Raw genomic sequence first — 17,142 nt, forward strand, 5'->3', positions numbered from 1 at the left:
ACAGTCTTCTTTGTCTACAGGAGTTACAGTTGGAACATGCGCGCCAGGCCTTTGCCCAGAAGGACAAGAACAAAAGCGGCACAATCTCTGCCATGGACTTTAGTGACATCATGGCCACCATCCGACACCACGTGCTCACACCGTTCGTGGAGGAAAACCTGGTTTCGGTAAGAGCGTGTGTGTACTGTAAATGTGATGGTGTGTTGGGGAGGTCAGGGGGAGGCCTGGCTGTTCTAACCCTCCTCTGTGTGATTGTTCTCCCAGGCTGCGGGGGGCAGCACCTCTCACATGGTCAGCTTCTCCTACTTCAATGCATTTAACTCTCTCCTAAACAACATGGAGTTGATCCGCAAGATCTACAGCACACTGGCCGGTAGCCGCAAGGATACACTGGTCACTAAAGGTAACACACTGGTCACTAGGGGTAACACACTGGTCACTAGGGTTAACACACTGGTCACTAGGGGTAACACACTGGTCACTAGGGGTAACACACTGGTCACTAGGGGTAACACACTGGTCACTAGGGGTAACACGTATTCCCATCCATACCAATCGTATACCCTTCCACACACACTGTACTGTACCGACACACCAGGGTTCTCCCCAAAGAATGCGAGAGGCACTGCTCCACCTTTGTGGACTGGCTGCTCCACTATGTAATACAACAAATACAAAATTAACTACTTTTATTTAATATTAGCTTTTTTGTTGCGTTTTTCTCATTAGGCATTTTTAGTCCAAATTTTTAGTCCAATTAGTCCAAAGGGGGCACTACCACCCTCTGGGTCTCCTCCCCGGCCGTACTCAGCAGAACCACCTTGTTAAAAAATCCTGGGGAGTACCCTGTTCCGGACATGTGAGAGGAGTAGTGGGATCACCCTTCCCAGTCGTCTGTTAGCTGCCAGCAGAGGAACTGTCATGTTGAAGAGTCTTGGCGAGCTCTCTCAATCTCTATGTAGTATGTCTGTGTTATGCAGACTTGTTAACCATCTCTTTTTCTCTATCACACTGTTTCTCTTCCCCTCTTCCTCCCTCTTGATCTCCCTCTCTCTAGAGGAGTTTATCTTTGCTGCTAACAAGTTTGGCCAGATCTCTCCCATGGAGATCGACATCCTGTACCAGTTATCAGGCCTTCACTCCCACTCTGGGTAAACACATGCATGAGTATCGCTCTTCAGCCTTGCACTGTATGCATAATGTATGTGTGCCTTACCAAACATACCTGTTCAGAATGCTGGGGCAAGCTTATTGTATACTGTCTGGTAATGGTGCTGTGTTTTGCCTCAGACGTCTGAACGTTTCTGACATTGAGAGGATAGCCCCACTGGAGGAGGGAGCGCTGCCCTATCACCTGGCTGAGATACAGAAACAGGTAAGAGACCTGTCTGTGTGTGCTAGTGTCAGTGTGTGTGCTAGTGTCAGTGTGTGTGCTAGTGTCCATGTGTGCGCCAGTGTCCGTGTGTGCGCCAGTGTCCGTGTGTGCGCGCCAGTGTCCGTGTGTGCGCGCCAGTGTCCGTGTGTGCGCGCCAGTGTCCGTGTGTGTGCGCGCCAGTGTCCGTGTGTGTGCGCGCCACTGTCCGTGTGTGCGCGCCACTGTCCGTGTGTGCGTGCGTGTGTGCTTGCTAGTGCGTGCGTGTGTGCTTGCTAGTGTGTGCGCTAGTGTGTGTGTGTGTGTGCGCTAGTGTGTGTGTGTGTGCGCTAGTGTGTGTGTGTGTGCGCTAGTGTGTGTGTGTGTGCGCTAGTGTGTGTGTGCGCGCGCTAGTGTGTGTGTGCGCAAGTGTGTGTGTGCGCGGGCGCTAGTGTGTGTGTTTGCGCTAGTGTGCTCTAGTGTGTGTGTGCGTGCTACTGTTTGTGCGCTAGTGTGTGTGTGCGCGCTAGTGTGTGTGGGTGTGTCAAATAAAACTTTATTTGTCACATACACATGGTTAGCAGATGTTAATGTGATTGTAGCGAAATGCTTGTGCTTCTAGTTCTAAACATGCAGTAATATCTATCAAGTAATCTAACAATTTCATAACAACTACCTTATACACACAAGTGTAAAGGAATGAATAAGAATATGTACATAAAAATATATGAATGAGAGATGGCCAAACGGCATAGGCAAGATACAGTAGATGGTATAGAGGACAGCATATACATATGAGATGAGTAATGTAAACATTATATAAAGTGACTAGTGATACATTTATTACATCACATTTTTTATTATTAAAGTGAGCTGGTGTAGAGTCAGTATGTTGGCAGCAGCCACTCAATGTTAGTGGTGGTTGTTTAACAGTCTGATGGCCTTGAGATAGAAGCTGTTTTTCAGTCTCTCAGTCCCAGCTTTGATGCACCTGTACTGACCTCGCCTTCTGGATGATAGCGGGGTGTACAGGCAGTGGCTCGGGTGGTTGATGTCCTTGATGATCTTTATGGCCTTCCTGTGACATCGGGTGGTGTAGGTGTCCTGCAGGGCAGGTAGTTTGCCCCCGGTGATGCGTTACTACCCTCTTGAGAGCCTTACGGTTGTGGGCGGAGCAGTTGCTGTACCAGGCGGTGATACAGCCCGACAGGATGCTCTCGATTGTGCATCTGTAAAAGTTTGAGTGGTGACAATCCAAATTTCTTCAGCCTCCTGAGGCGCTGTTGCGCCTTCAACACACTGTCTGTCTGGGTGGACCATTTCAGTTTGTCCGTGATGTGTACGCCGAGGAACTTAACTTTCCATCTTCTCCCCAGTGTTGAGGATCAGCGGGGTGGAGATATTGTTTCCTACCCTCACCACCTGGGGGCGTCTCGTCAGAAAGTCCAGAACACAGTTGCACAGGGCGGGGTCGAGACCCAGGTTCTCGAGCTTAATGGCGAGTTTGGAGCGTACTATGGTGTTAAATGCTGAGCTGTAGTCTGAACAGCATTCTTACATAGAAGTCTGCGACTGGGCTGGTTTTCTTTTTGTAGTCCGTGATTGACTGAAGACCCTGACACATACCTCTCGTGTCTGGGCTGTTGAATTGCAACTCTACTTTGTCTCTATACTGACGCTTAGCTTGTTTGATTGCCTTGCGGAGGGAATAGCTACACTGTTTGTATTCTGTGATGTTTCCGGTCGCCTTGCCCTGATTAAAAGCAGTGGTTTGCTCTTTCAGTTTGTGTGTGCTGGTGTGTGTGTGCTAGTGCGTTTGTGTGTGTGTGCTAGTGGGGGTGGGTGTGGGTGGGTGGGTGGGTGGGTGTGCTAGTGTGTGTGGGTGGGTGTGCTAGTGGGGGTTGGTGTGTGCTAGTGGGGGTGGGTGTGGGTGGGTGTGCTAGTGGGGGTGGGTGTGGGTGGGTGTGCTAGTGTGGGTGGGTGTGCTGGTGTGCTAGTGTGTGTTTGTGGGTGGGTGTGATAGTGTGTGCGCGTGCGCGTGTGTGCGCGCTCAAGTAAATGAGCATGCATGTGTGACTCTCTCTCTCTCTGTCCCTCTATAGCAGAGCCAGGGTGATGGTTCCAGGTCAGTGTTGCTGCAGGTTGCAGAGTCAGCCTACCGTTTCAGCTTGGGCTCAATTGCTGGAGGTAAGGGACTGGGGAGGGGTAAGGGACTGGGGAGGGGTAAGGGACTGGGGAGGGGTAAGGGACTGGGGAGGGGTAAGGGACTGTGGAGGGGGTGATGCAGTAAGGGACTGGGGAGGGGTAAGGGACTGGGGAGGGGGTGATGCAGTAAGGGCCTGGGGAGGGGTAAGGGACTGGGGAGGGGGTGATGGGGTAAGGGACTGTGGAGGGGGTGATGCAGTAAGGGACTGGGGAGGGGTAAGGGACTGGGGAGGGGGTGATGCAGTAAGGGGCTGGGGAGGGGGTGATGCAGTAAGGGGCTGGGGAGGGGGTGATGCAGTAAGGGACTGGGGAGGGGGTGATGCAGTAAGGGACTGGGGAGGGGGTGATGCAGTAAGGCACTGGGGAGGGGTAAGGGACTGGGGAGGGGGTGATGCAGTAAGGGACTGGGGAGGGGTAAGGGACTGTGGAGGGGGTGATGCAGTAAGGGACTGGGGAGGGGTAAGGGACTGGGGAGGGGGTGATGCAGTAAGGGGCTGGGGAGGGGGTGATGCAGTAAGGGACTGGGGAGGGGGTGATGCAGTAAGGGACTGGGGAGGGGGTGATGCAGTAAGGCACTGGGGAGGGGTAAGGGACTGGGGAGGGGGTGATGCAGTAAGGGACTGGGGAGGGGTAAGGGACTGGGGAGGGGGTGATGCAGTAAGGGACTGGGGAGGGGGTGATGCAGTAAGGGACTGGGGAGGGGTAAGGGACTGGGGAGGGGGTGATGCAGTAAGGGACTGGGGAGGGGTAAGGGACTGGGGAGGGGGTGATGCAGTAAGGGACTGGGGAGGGGGTGATGCAGTAAGGGACTGGGGAGGGGTAAGGGACTGGGGAGGGGGTGATGCAGTAAGGGGCTGGGGAGGGGGTGATGCAGTAAGGGACTGGGGAGGGGGTGATGCAGTAAGGGACTCGGGGAGGGGGTGATGCAGTAAGGGACTCGGGGAGGGGGTGATGCAGTAAGGGACTCGGGGAGGGGGTGATGCAGTAAGGGACTCGGGGAGGGGGTGATGCAGTAAGGGACTCGGGGAGGGGGTGATGCAGTAAGGGACTGGGGAGGGGGTGATGCAGTAAGGGACTGGGGAGGGGGTGATGCAGTAAGGGACTGGGGAGGGGGTGATGCAGTAAGGTGCTGAGGAGGGGGTGATGCAGTAAGGGGCTGGGGAGGGGGTGATACAGTAAGGGGCTGGGGAGGGGGTGATGCAGTAAGGGGCTGGGGAGGGGGTGATGCAGTAAGGGACTCGGGGAGGGGGTGATGCAGTAAGGGACTGGGGACGGGGTGATGCAGTAAGGGTGGTGGGGAGGGGGTGATGCAGTAAGGGGCTCGGGGTGAGGTAAGGGACTGGGGAGAGGGTGAGGTAAGGGACTGGGGACGGGGTGATGCAGTAAGGGTGGTGGGGAGGGGGTGATGCAGTAAGGGACTCGGGGTGAGGTAAGGGACTGGGGAGAGGGTGAGGTAAGGGACTGGGGACGGGGTGATGCAGTAAGGGTGGTGGGGAGGGGGTGATGCAGTAAGGGGCTCGGGGAGAGGGTGATGCAGTAAGGGGCTCGGGGAGGGGGTGATGCAGTAAGGGTGGTGGGGAGGGGGTGATGCAGTAAGGGGCTCGGAGAGAGGGTGATGCAGTAAGGGGCTCGGGGAGGGGGTGATGCAGTAAGGGACTCGGGGAGGGGGTGATGCAGTAAGGGACTGGGGAGGGGGTGATGCAGTAAGGGACTGGGGAGGGGGTGATGCAGTAAGGGACTGGGGAGGGGGTGATGCAGTAAGGTGCTGAGGAGGGGGTGATGCAGTAAGGGGCTGGGGAGGGGGTGATACAGTAAGGGGCTGGGGAGGGGGTGATGCAGTAAGGGGCTGGGGAGGGGGTGATGCAGTAAGGGACTCGGGGAGGGGGTGATGCAGTAAGGGACTGGGGACGGGGTGATGCAGTAAGGGTGGTGGGGAGGGGGTGATGCAGTAAGGGGCTCGGGGTGAGGTAAGGGACTGGGGAGAGGGTGAGGTAAGGGACTGGGGACGGGGTGATGCAGTAAGGGTGGTGGGGAGGGGGTGATGCAGTAAGGGACTCGGGGTGAGGTAAGGGACTGGGGAGAGGGTGAGGTAAGGGACTGGGGACGGGGTGATGCAGTAAGGGTGGTGGGGAGGGGGTGATGCAGTAAGGGGCTCGGGGAGAGGGTGATGCAGTAAGGGGCTCGGGGAGGGGGTGATGCAGTAAGGGTGGTGGGGAGGGGGTGATGCAGTAAGGGGCTCGGAGAGAGGGTGATGCAGTAAGGGGCTCGGGGAGGGGGTGATGCAGTAAGGGGGGTGGGGTGAGGTAAGGGACTGGGTTAGGTAAGGGATAGGGGTAAGGTTTCAGGTAAGGGATAGTACATTTGAAATATTTCCAGTTTCAATAGCAGACTTAGAAGCTCATTTGAGATGGATCAAATCTTCTGTGTATGTCGACAGACATGTTTAACTATAGAATAATTTAACTATAGCATATTAAACGGAACAGAAGTTCTACCAACTGGGGACATTTGGACTATTTCTAGGCGGTTTAGGGTTTAAATTAGGGGGCCTCCCGAGTGGTGCAGTGGTCTAAGGCATAGCTAGGTGCGTCACTACAGACCTGTGTTCGATCACGGGCTGTATCACAACCGGACGTGATCGGGAGTCCCATAGGGCAGCGTATAATTGGCCCAGCTTCGTGGGGGTTTGGCAAGGGTTTTGCCGGGGGGCTTTACTTGGCTCATCGAGCTCTTGTGGCAGGCCGGCAGTGAGACGAGATCGAAAAAGGGGGTAAAATACAACAACCAAAAATAAAAACAATTAGGCTTGCTTGTTGAAGGTTAGGTTAAGGTTAGGTTAGGTTTCGGGGTTAGCGAAAATAGGATTTTGAATAGGAATCAACTGTGTCCTCACAAGGTTAGTAAAACAAGACTGTGTGTGTGTAGCTACGGGAGCCACGGCGGTGTATCCTATAGACCTGGTTAAGACCAGGATGCAGAACCAGAGGAGTACAGGCTCGTTCGTAGGAGAACTGATGTACAAGAACAGCTTTGACTGTGCCAAGAAGGTGCTGCGCTATGAAGGTTTCTTCGGCTTCTACAGAGGTACGGACAGACACCTCTTCCCCTCATGGCTGCTCTCCTGATCACTCTTCTTCCCCTCATGGCTTCTCTCCTGATCGCTCTTCTTCCCCTCATGGCTGCTCTCCTGATCGCTCTTCTTCCCCTCATGGCTGCTCTCCTGATCGCTCTTCTTCCCCTCATGGCTACTCTTCTGATCACTCTTCTTCCCCTCATGGCTGCTTTCCTGATCGCTCTTCTTCCCCTCATGGCTGCTCTCCTGATCGCTCTTCTTCCCCTCATGGCTACTCTTCTGATCACTCTTCTTCCCCTCATGGCTGCTTTCCTGATCGCTCTTCTTCCCCTCATGGCTGCTCTCCTGATCGCTCTTCTTCCCCTCATGGCTGCTCTCCTGATCGCTCTTCTTCCCTTCATGGCTGCTCTCCTGATCGCTCTTCTTCCCTTCATGGCTGCTCTCCTGATCACTCTTCTTCCCCTCATGGCTGCTCTCCTGATCACTCTTCTTCCCCTCATGGCTGCTCTCCTGATCGCTCTTCTTCCCTTCATGGCTGCTGTTTTCCCCTCTATCCATCTCTTCTGCTCTTTATCTCTCTTTCTATCCGTCTCCTCCACTCTTTTCTCCTGTTCCACATTTTTCATATCCTGCTCTTCTTTTACCTACACTCAGCAAAAAAAGAAATGTCCTCTAACTGTCAACTGTGTTTATTTTCAGCAAACTTAACATGTGTAAATATTTGTATGAACATCACAAGATTCAAATACTGAGACATAAACTGAACAAGTTCCACAGACATGTGACTAACAGAAATGGAATAATGTGTCCCTGAACAAAGGGGGGGTCAAAATCAAAAGTAACAGTCAGTATCTGGGTTGGCCACCAGCTGCATTAAGTACTGCAGTGCATCTCCTCATGTACTGCACCAGATTTGCCAGTTCTTGCTGTGCGATGTTACTCCACTCTTCCACCAAGGCACCTGCAAGTTCCCAGACATTTCTGGGGGGATTGCCCCCCCCCCCCACGCACAGAACGAGCAGTATGGCTCGTGGCATTGTCATGCTGGAGGGTCATGTCAGGATAAGCCTGCAGGAAGGGTACCACATGAGGGAGGAGGATGTCTTCCCTGTAACACACAGCGTTGAGATTGCCTGCAATGACAACAAGCTCAGTCCGATTATGCTGTGACACACAGACCCTCCACCTCCAAATCGATCCCACTCCAGAGTACAGGCCTCGGTGTAACGCTCATTCCTTCGACGATAAACGCGAATCCGACCATCACCCCTGGTGAGACAAAACTGCGACGCATCAGTGAAGAGCACTTTTTGCCAGACCTGTCTGATCCAGCAACGGTGGGTTTGTGCCCATAGGCGACGTTGTTGCCGGTGATGTTGTAAGGCACGCCCAGACCAGACAGGCCTTCAGTCCAGCCTCTGTCAGCCTATTGCGGACAGTCTGAGCACTGATTGTGCGTTCCTGGTGTAACTCGGGCAGTTGTTGTTGCCATCCTGTGTACCTGTCCCACAGGTGTGTTGTTCAGATGTACCGATCCTGTGTAGGTGTTGCTACACGTGGTCTGCCACTGCAAGGACGATCTGCTGTCCGTCCTGTCTCCCTGTGGCGCTGTCTTAGGCATCTCACAGTACGGACATTGCAATTTATTGCCCTGGCCACATCTGCAGTCCTCATGCCGCCTTGCAGCATGCCTAAGGCACATTCACGCAGATGAGCAGGGACCCTGGGCATATTTCTTTTGGTGTTTTTCAGAGTCAGTAGAAAGGCCTCTTTAGTGTCCTAAGTTTTCATAACTGTGACCTTAACAGCTTACAGTCGGTAGGCAATTAGTGGTTTAACGACCGTTCCACGGGTGCATGTTCATTAATTGTTTATGGTTCATCCCAAGCATGAGAAACTGTGTTTAAACCCTTTACAATGAACATCTGTGAAGTTATTTGGATTTTTACAAATTATCTTTGAAAGACAGGGTCCTGAAAAAGGGCCGTTTCTTTTTTTGCTGAGTTTATTTTCACTGCTCTCCTCCTTCTGCTCTCTCTTCTGTTAATGGGAAAAGGACTGAAGGCTCCCATCTAGTGTTGGCTCACCCACACTGCAACACTAAACCTGCATCCATCCATTCACTTCTTCCTTGGTCCTTTTAATTCTTCCCTTTCCTTCATTCTCATCCCTGCACTCTTCTCCCTTCTCTCCTTCTACCCTGAGAAACTAGTCATCGTGAGATGTGGTTCATGTCATGTGTGGACTCAATCTCCCATGCTGCTCTCCAGGTCTTCTTCCCCAGCTCATAGGCGTGGCTCCAGAGAAGGCCATCAAACTCACAGTGAGTCAAACTCCTCTCCCTCCTGTTCACTCAGCCAATCACTATGGAGATGAATCCTTAATTAACACTACATTCTTTCTAAGAGGTTCCTGACAATTCCCTCTGTAGTATCTCTGCTGATTCCCCCTCTCTCTTTACCCCCTCTCTTCCTGTAGGTGAATGACTTTGTGAGAGATAAGTTCACCGGTAAAGGCGACACCATTCCCTTTGCTGCTGAGGTGCTGGCTGGAGCCTGTGTGAGTAAGACTGGTCAATCAGTCAATCAAATGTATTTATAAAGCCCTTTTTACATCAGCTGATGTCACACAGGTGCTGTACAGAAACCCATCCTAAACCCCAAAACAGCAAGCAATGCAGAAGCACAGTGGCTAGGAAAATCTCCCTAGAAAGGCCAGAACCTAGAGAGAAAGCAGGCTATGAGGGGTGGCCAGTCCTCTTCTGGCTGTGCCGGGTGGAGATTATAACAGAACATGGCCAAGATGTTCAAATGTACATAGATGACCAGCAGGGTCAGATAATAATAATCACAGTGGTTGTGGAGGGTGCAACAGGTCAGCACCTCAGGAGTAAATGTCAGCTGGCTTTTCATAGCCAATCATTCAGAGTTAGAGACAGCAGGTGCGGTAGAGAGAGAGTCCAAAACAGCAGGTCTGGGACAAGGTGGCACATCCAGTGAACAGTTCAGGGTTCCATAGCACAAGCAGAACAGTTGAAACCGGAGCAGCAGCATGACCAGGTGGACTGGGGAGAGCAAGGAGTCTTCAGGCCAGGTAGTCCTGAGGCATGGTCTTTGGGCTCAGGTCCTCCGAGAGGAGAGAGGGAATTAGAGGGAGCATACTTAAATTCACACAGGACACTGAATAAGACAGGAGAAATACACCAGATATAACAGACTGACCCCAGCCCCCCGCCGCAAACTATTGCAGCATAAATACTGAAGGCTGAGATGGGAGTGATCGGGAGACACTGGCCCTGTCCGACGATACCCCCCGGACAGGGCCAAACAGGCAGGACGCCACTAGAGGGACATTTTCAACCACCAACCTACTATGCTGAGACAAGGCCGAGTATAGCCCACGAAGATCTCCCCCACATTCTAGGGACAGTAAGGAGGCCTGTGTCTTGTAGAGGTCGACCGATTAATCGGAATGGCCGATTTCAAGTTTTCATAACAATCGTAAATCGGTATTTTTGGACACCAATTTGGGCAATAAAAAAAAAAGATATATTTTTTTTACACCTTTATTTAATCTTTATTTAACTAGGCAAGTAAGTTAAGAACACATTCTTATTTTCAATGACGGCCTAGGAATGGTGGGTTAACTGCCTCGTTCAGGGGCACAACGACAGATTTTTACCTTGAAAGGTAAAAAAAATAAATAAAATGCATTGATGTTCATGGTTAGGTACACATTGGAGCAACGATACGCACCGCATCGATTATATCGATGGATATAATATCGATCTAGGACACGCTAGATAAACTAGTAATATCATCAACCATGTGTAGTTAACTAGTGATTATGATTGATTGTTTTTTATAAGATAAGTTTAATGCTAGCTAGCAACTTACTTTGAATTACTGCATTCGCGTAACAGGCAGTCTCCTCGTGGAGTGCAATGAGAGGCAGGTGGTTAGAGCGTTGGACTAGTTAACTGTAAGGTTGCAAGATTGAATCCCCCGAGCTGACAAGGTGAAAATCTGTCGTTCTGCCCCTGAACGAGACAGTTAACCCACCGTTCCTAGGCCGTAATTGAAAATAAGAATGTGTTAACTGACTTGCCTAGTTAAATAAAGATTAAATAAAGGTGTAAAAAAAAATATATATATATATATATATTTGTTTTTTAAATCGCCCAAATTGGTGTCCAAAAATACAGATTTCCGATTGTTATGAAAACTTGAAATCGGCCCTAATTAATCGGCCATTCCGATTAATCGGTCGACCTCTCGTCTAAGCAGATGATTTGTTGCGGTTGCAAACGTAATAAAATCTTGGTCCGATAGTCCAGGATTTTGAGGAAAAACATTAAGATCCACAACATTTATTCCATGGGACAAAACTAGGTCCAGAGTATGACTGTGACAGTGAGTAGGTCCAGAGACATGTTGGACAAAACCCACTGAGTCGATGATGGCTCCGAAAGCCTTTGAGGGATCTAACATTAAGTAGCCCTATATTGAGATGTGAGATCACAATCTCTTTCAATAAAGACAGGAATGGAGGAGGTCTTTATTCCAGCGAGATTGCTAAGGCGAACACCGCCATGTTTAGTTTTGCCCAACCTAGGCACAGACACTGTCTCAATGGGGATAGCTGAGCTGACAACACTGACTATACTAGTGGCAGACTCCACTAAGCTAGCAGGGTGCAGGCCAGGCAGCAGGCTATCTCATTGTGGAGCTGGGGGAGTTAGAGCCCCGTCTATGTTCATAGATAAGATGAGAGCACCCCACCAGCTAGGGAGGAGTGAAGGTCCTGATTGTGGGTGAGTCCAATTATCTAAAAATTAAATATTTTGGGAGGGGCAGGAACATTTTCAACCAGCGATTGAGTTGTGTAGAGCTCATCACTCCCCCTAACTGGGAGGGGGCCAGAGACAATTACTCGATGCCGACTCATCTTTCTAGCTGATTTACACGCTGAAGCTATGTTGTGCTTGGTGACCTCTGACTGTTCCATCCGAACATCGTTGGTGCCGACGTGGATAACAATATCTCTATACGCTCTACACTCGCCAGTTTTAGCTTTAGCCAGCACCATCTTCAGATTAGCCTTAATGCCGGTAGCCCTGCCCCCCGGTAAACAGTGTATGATCGCTGGATGATTAGTTTTAAGTCTAATACTGCGAGTAATGGAGTCGCCAATGACTAGGGTTTTCAATTTGTCAGAGCTAATGGTGGGAGGCTTCGGTGTCTCAGACCCTGTAACGGATAGAGGAGACTCTGACTCGTTGCTTAAAGGGGAGAACCGATTGAAAGTTTCTGTCGGCTGAATGAGCTATACCGGTTCAGCATTCCTACAGAATTTCCCTCCAGAAGCCATGAGAAAGTTGTCCTGCTGCGGGGACTGTGCGAGGGGATTTATACTACTATCTGTACTTACTGGTGGCACAGATTCTGTTTCATCCTTTCCTACACATAAATTACCCATGCCTAACGATTGCGTCTGAAGCTGGGTTTGCAGCGCGAAACGTTAGCAACAAACCGCACAGCAGCACATAAACAAGTCTGTTCCATCTTACTCAAACTTCCCAACCCTAAACCCCGCTCATTCTATTCCACCTCATCCTACTTAACTGGGAGGCTGTGGTAGCAACCCTCCCTTCCTCATGTCCCCTATGTCTCTCTCTCTGCAGGCAGGGGGTTCCCAGGTGGTCTTTACTAACCCGCTGGAGATAGTCAAGATCAGATTGCAGGTGGCAGGAGAGATCACCACAGGACCTAGAATCAGCGCCCTCAGTGTTATCCGAGACCTCGGCTTGTTCGGCCTCTACAAGGTGTGTCTTTGACCATTACGTCTGGTGGCATTGTGCTTGTATTTTGAGAAACAAAGGCCTTTTGATTGAAAATGTCTGTCACTTACCCTTTGTGTATGTAGGGTGCTAAAGCGTGTTTCTTGAGAGACATCCCTTTCTCAGCCATCTTCTTCCCAGTGTACGCCCACACCAAGGCTCAGTTCGCCGACGAACAGGGAAGACTGGGCGCATTTCAGCTGTTAGCTGCTGGAGCCATCGGCGGTACACACACACCTACCGAGCGATGCAATTCAATTCCATTTTATTTGACTGTCAAAAACAGTCATAGCCACAGGTGATACCCTTTGACTCCATTTCCCAGGTATCCCTGCTGCCTCCCTGGTGACGCCTGCCGATGTCATCAAGACGCGCCTGCAGGTAGCAGCGAGGGCGGGACAGACCACCTACACTGGAGTCACGGACTGCTTCAGGAAAATCATGCATGAGGAGGGATTCAGAGCACTGTGGAAAGGAGCTGGAGGTGTGTGTGTGTGTGTGTGTGTGTGTAGAAATGGGAATTTGCTTACTCTGTCTCTCTCCCCAGCTCGTATGTGTCGATCCTCTCCTCAGTTTGGGGTGACTCTGGTGACCTATGAGCTTCTACAGCGGTGGTTAAATGTGGACTTCGGAGGGCAGTAAGTACACACACACACACTCTCCCTGCTCTTATAACGCAAGTTATCATACAATGTCTCCCATTTCCCTATCTTTCTCTCTCCAGTCGTCCATCAGGGTCTGAGCCCACTCCTAAGTCTCGTATCTCAGAGCTTCCTCCGGTCAGTGCTGACCACGTGGGCGGTTACCGTCTGGCTACGGCCACCTTCGCTGGCGTGGAGAACAAGTTTGGCCTCCACCTGCCCAAGTTCAAGTCCTCTGGAGTGGTCTCCATTCACCATGATACCCCTTCTGCCTCCACTCAAGAGGAGGCTGCTGCCCCCTAAAGACTGGGCCTTTAACTACCTGCCCACTCCACTAGGGACTATACACTTAGACACACACTCCCAGGGGCCATGCAAAATAAATACATACTAATACACACACACTGTTTGTAGGGCCATGTAACCAGAAATACACACACACTCCCAGGGTCATTGTAACCAGACGTACACACTGCTCCCCACTCCTCCCAGGGACTAATTCAGTGCTCTCTCTCCCTGGTCCTGGAGAGCTGACTGTAGGTCAGTAGTTAAAGCTCAGTCAGTAACCTGAACACTGCACTGTGTTGTATGTACTGTGTTGTATCTCCAGTGGCTGCATGCTCCTCTTCTCTCATCCCTCTTTTCATCTGAAACATGTATTTGAAAAGAAGCCTCGTCTCCCCCCCACATTCCGGTGCCCCCCCCCCCCCCCCCCCCCCCCCCCCCCCCACACACACACATTCCGGTTGCTCGCCTCTCCCCCACTCTGCGCTCTCCCCCATGCTGCGCTCTCGCTCTCTGGTGGCTCCTCTCTTCTCAATAATAACTGATTTAGATTTTCTAGGATTTCTTTCGGATGCACATTGTGTGTAAGGCTACTTTGATTGGACAGTGTGTAGGGGATATTTGATTGGACAGCGTGTGTAAGGCTGATTGGGCCTTGCACAGGAAGTTACTGTACATATTGTAGATCTGCTGTACAGAGACGTGACACTGCTGGAAAGGAATTGTTACTGTAAGGTTGGACAATGTTATGGTAACGTTAGAGCAACACCATGAGGATAATGAGAGAAACATTGCAGTAATGTTAGAAAGCAACGTGACTAACGTCACTGTTATGTTAGAATGACGTTGGGACTCTGTCTCTTGAGAATCACTGATGTACAGACCTTTTCAACATAAGTGTTTATTGAGGAGAATCATGACCAAATGATAACTTAAATCCATTTCAATTCATTGTGTATTTTATTGAAATAAATAAAGCATATATGTATGGTTTTAATTCTAGAGGTTAGTGTTTGTTTCAAGGGGAATGAACAGCAAAAAGGGACAAGCAAAACCTTACCAGGAGTTTTGGCGTAATACTAGACTTGGTCACTTCATGTTATACTGATACAATTTTACAAAATGTCCTATCATTGGAAAGTATTCAGACCCCTTCCCCTTTTCCACATTTTGTTACGTTACAGCCTTATTCTAAAATTGATTAAATTAAGTTGTACTCATTAATACACCATAATAACAAAGCAAAACATTTAAAAAAAATTGTACCCAAAAAATACTAAATACCTTATTTACATTTTACGTATTCAGACTCTTTGCTATGTGACTCAAATGGAGCTCAGGTGCATCCTGTTTCCATTGATCATCCTTAATGTTTTTACAACTTCTACAATTCAATTGATTGGACATGATTTGGAAAGAGACACACCTGTCTATAAGGTCCCACAGTTAATAGTGCATGTCAGAGCAAAAACCAAGCCATGAGGTGGAAGGAATTGTCTGTAGAGCTCTGAGACAGGATTCTGGCGGCACAGATCTGGGGGAAGAGTACCAAAAAAATGTCTACAGCATTGAAGGTCCCCAAGAACACAGTGGCCTCCATTCTTAAATTGAATAAGTTTTGAACCTCCAAGGTCGCCCAGGCAAACTGAGCAGTCGGGGGAGAAAGACCTCAGGGAAGTGACCACGAACCCCAATCGTCACTCTGACAGAGGTCCTCTGTGGAGATGGGAGAACCTTCTAGAAGGACAACCATCTCTGCAGCACTCCACCAATCAGACCTTTATGGTAGAGTGGCCAGACAGGAGCCCGCTTGGAGTTTGCCAAAAGGCACCCGGACCACGAGAAACAAGATTCTCTGGTCTGATGAAACCAAGATTGAACTCTTTGGCCTGAATGCCAAGCCTCACGTCTGGAGGAAACCTGGCATCGTCCCTACGGTAAAGCATGGTGGTGGCAGCATTATGTTGTGGGGATGTTTAAGCGGTAGGGACTGGGAGACTAGTCAGGATTGAGTGAAAGATGAATGGAGCAAAGAACTGAAAGATCCTTGACAAAAACCTGCTCCAGAGCACTCAGAACCTCAGACTGGGGTGAAGGTTCACATTCCTTCAGGATAACGACCCTAAGCACACAGACAAGACAACGCAGGAGTGGCTAGGGACAAGTCTCAATGTCCTTGAGTGGCCCAGACAGAGCCCGGACTTGAACCCAGTCGAACATCCTCTGGAGAGACCTGAAAATAGCTGTGCAGCGACACTCCCCGTCCAACCTGACAGAGCTTGAGAGGATCTGCAGAAACCTGCCAAATACAGGTGTGCCAAGCTTGTAGCGTCATACCCAAGAAGACTCGAGGCTGTAATCAGTGCCAAAGGGGCTTCAACAAAGTACTGAGTAAAGGGTCTGAATACTTATGTAAATGTGATATTTCAGTTATACATTTTTAAAAACCTGTTTTTACCTCGTCATTATGGGATATTGTGTGTAGAATGATGGGGGGGGGGGGGACTATTTAATCCATTTTAGCATAAGGCTGTAACATAACAATGTGGAAAAAGTCAAGGGGTCTGAATACTTTCTGAATGCGTTGTGTGTGTATATATACAGAGTTTGGTAAACTCCTTCCAACAGAGAATTGTGTAATGGACAATGTTCCCACAACAAAAGTCTAGTTGAAATGCTAATTAGAATTTGGTGTCAACATGGTGAATAGTTGGCCAAACTCTGTATGGATCTATGGCTCTTCATATGAGGAAATACTTCATTAACATCCTTTCAGGAAGGAGAGAGAGACACTGGGTTTCTTTTAAGAGACCTACGGGTACAGTACATTTTTAAATGGAGAAAGTCATTAACTTTGGTTTATTCAAAAACCACTAACATATTCAGTCAAGGCAAGTAAAGTTTAAAAAGCACTTTGTCTTGTAGTGGTATGAGCTTAGGTGTAGTGCTAATGTTAAGGGATTTACTAGTAAAGCTATCCGCAGACACGTTTAAATATGTAATGTTTAATGTTTAAAATATGTGCAACCGCATATGATAAATAAGAGCATGGATAAATAAAATCTAAGGACATTGCTGCCCTAGTCTATAAAGGTTGGAATGGGTCATCCTATTTCTTTGTCTTCACCATTAAACCCACATGGTCAGCCTTTAGGGAATACACACAAGAGCTGCAAAGTAGTAAAAAGGTAGAAAGTTTTGCATATTTAGGGAAGAGCTGTGGACAGAACACGCAAATGTTCTAGAACCTGAGAGGATAAACATCACTCCTGTTCCAACTGGAGGGAGGATTTGGAAGCAAGTGCAGGAGGGGAGTGGTTCCCATGGTGATCAGGCGACTAGGCGCTGCGCGGCCAGCTCCTCTCCTTCATCACGGTTCTCGTTGATCTCCACCAGCGTGTGTACCAAACGGGTCCATTCATCTGCCTTGGGCACACAGATTTGCTGTGGAAACACACACAGGTATGACAGGTGATTTATTTCAGTGCAGCAATATAAGGGTTTTACTAGATGAATGAATGGGTCTCTCACCTCCCCTACGTCATACACCAGCACCTGTCCGTCTGAGTCTCCTGTAGCGATCTCTCTCCCTGAGTGAGCCCACCGCACACGGTTCAGAGCAGGAGACCCATTCACACACACACTTGCACTGGGCACCTAGGACACACACAGTGTTTATGTTGAATTGTTCATTGCATGTCTGTTGTTTGTACCATTTGTATGAATGTGTGTGGGGGAGGAGCTATAG

At 49.6% G+C, this 17,142-nt stretch overlaps 2 protein-coding genes across 15 annotated transcripts in view; one reads left to right on the forward strand and one right to left on the reverse strand.

The window, feature by feature from the left end:
* The window catches only part of slc25a12 (solute carrier family 25 member 12), a 27,667-nt gene extending 13,276 nt beyond the window's left edge, over nt 1-14,391 (forward strand). For both annotated transcript variants that reach the window (XM_036986302.2, XM_036986303.2), the window contains exons 6-18: nt 21-167; nt 265-403; nt 1,058-1,151; nt 1,291-1,375; nt 3,454-3,538; nt 6,482-6,640; nt 8,900-8,952; nt 9,108-9,188; nt 12,313-12,453; nt 12,555-12,693; nt 12,794-12,952; nt 13,016-13,106; nt 13,193-14,391. In XM_036986302.2, coding sequence (XP_036842197.1) covers nt 21-167; nt 265-403; nt 1,058-1,151; nt 1,291-1,375; nt 3,454-3,538; nt 6,482-6,640; nt 8,900-8,952; nt 9,108-9,188; nt 12,313-12,453; nt 12,555-12,693; nt 12,794-12,952; nt 13,016-13,106; nt 13,193-13,412 — 1,593 coding nt within the window. In that variant the 3' untranslated portion in view covers nt 13,413-14,391. The remainder of the gene's footprint in view (nt 1-20; nt 168-264; nt 404-1,057; nt 1,152-1,290; nt 1,376-3,453; nt 3,539-6,481; nt 6,641-8,899; nt 8,953-9,107; nt 9,189-12,312; nt 12,454-12,554; nt 12,694-12,793; nt 12,953-13,015; nt 13,107-13,192) is intronic.
* The window catches only part of LOC110530665 (dynein, cytoplasmic 1, intermediate chain 2a), a 30,857-nt gene continuing 28,050 nt past the window's right edge, over nt 14,336-17,142 (reverse strand). For all 13 annotated transcript variants that reach the window (XM_090182699.1, XM_090182696.1, XM_090182695.1 and 10 more), the window contains 2 exons: nt 16,926-17,051; nt 14,336-16,838 (listed from right to left, as the gene is read on the reverse strand). In XM_090182699.1, coding sequence (XP_090038825.1) covers nt 16,725-16,838; nt 16,926-17,051 — 240 coding nt within the window. In that variant the 3' untranslated portion in view covers nt 14,336-16,724. The remainder of the gene's footprint in view (nt 16,839-16,925; nt 17,052-17,142) is intronic.

This window comes from Oncorhynchus mykiss, chromosome 8 (assembly GCF_057628025.1).
Source record: "Oncorhynchus mykiss isolate SJ-2025 chromosome 8, ASM5762802v1, whole genome shotgun sequence".
Taxonomy (NCBI): domain Eukaryota; kingdom Metazoa; phylum Chordata; class Actinopteri; order Salmoniformes; family Salmonidae; genus Oncorhynchus; species Oncorhynchus mykiss.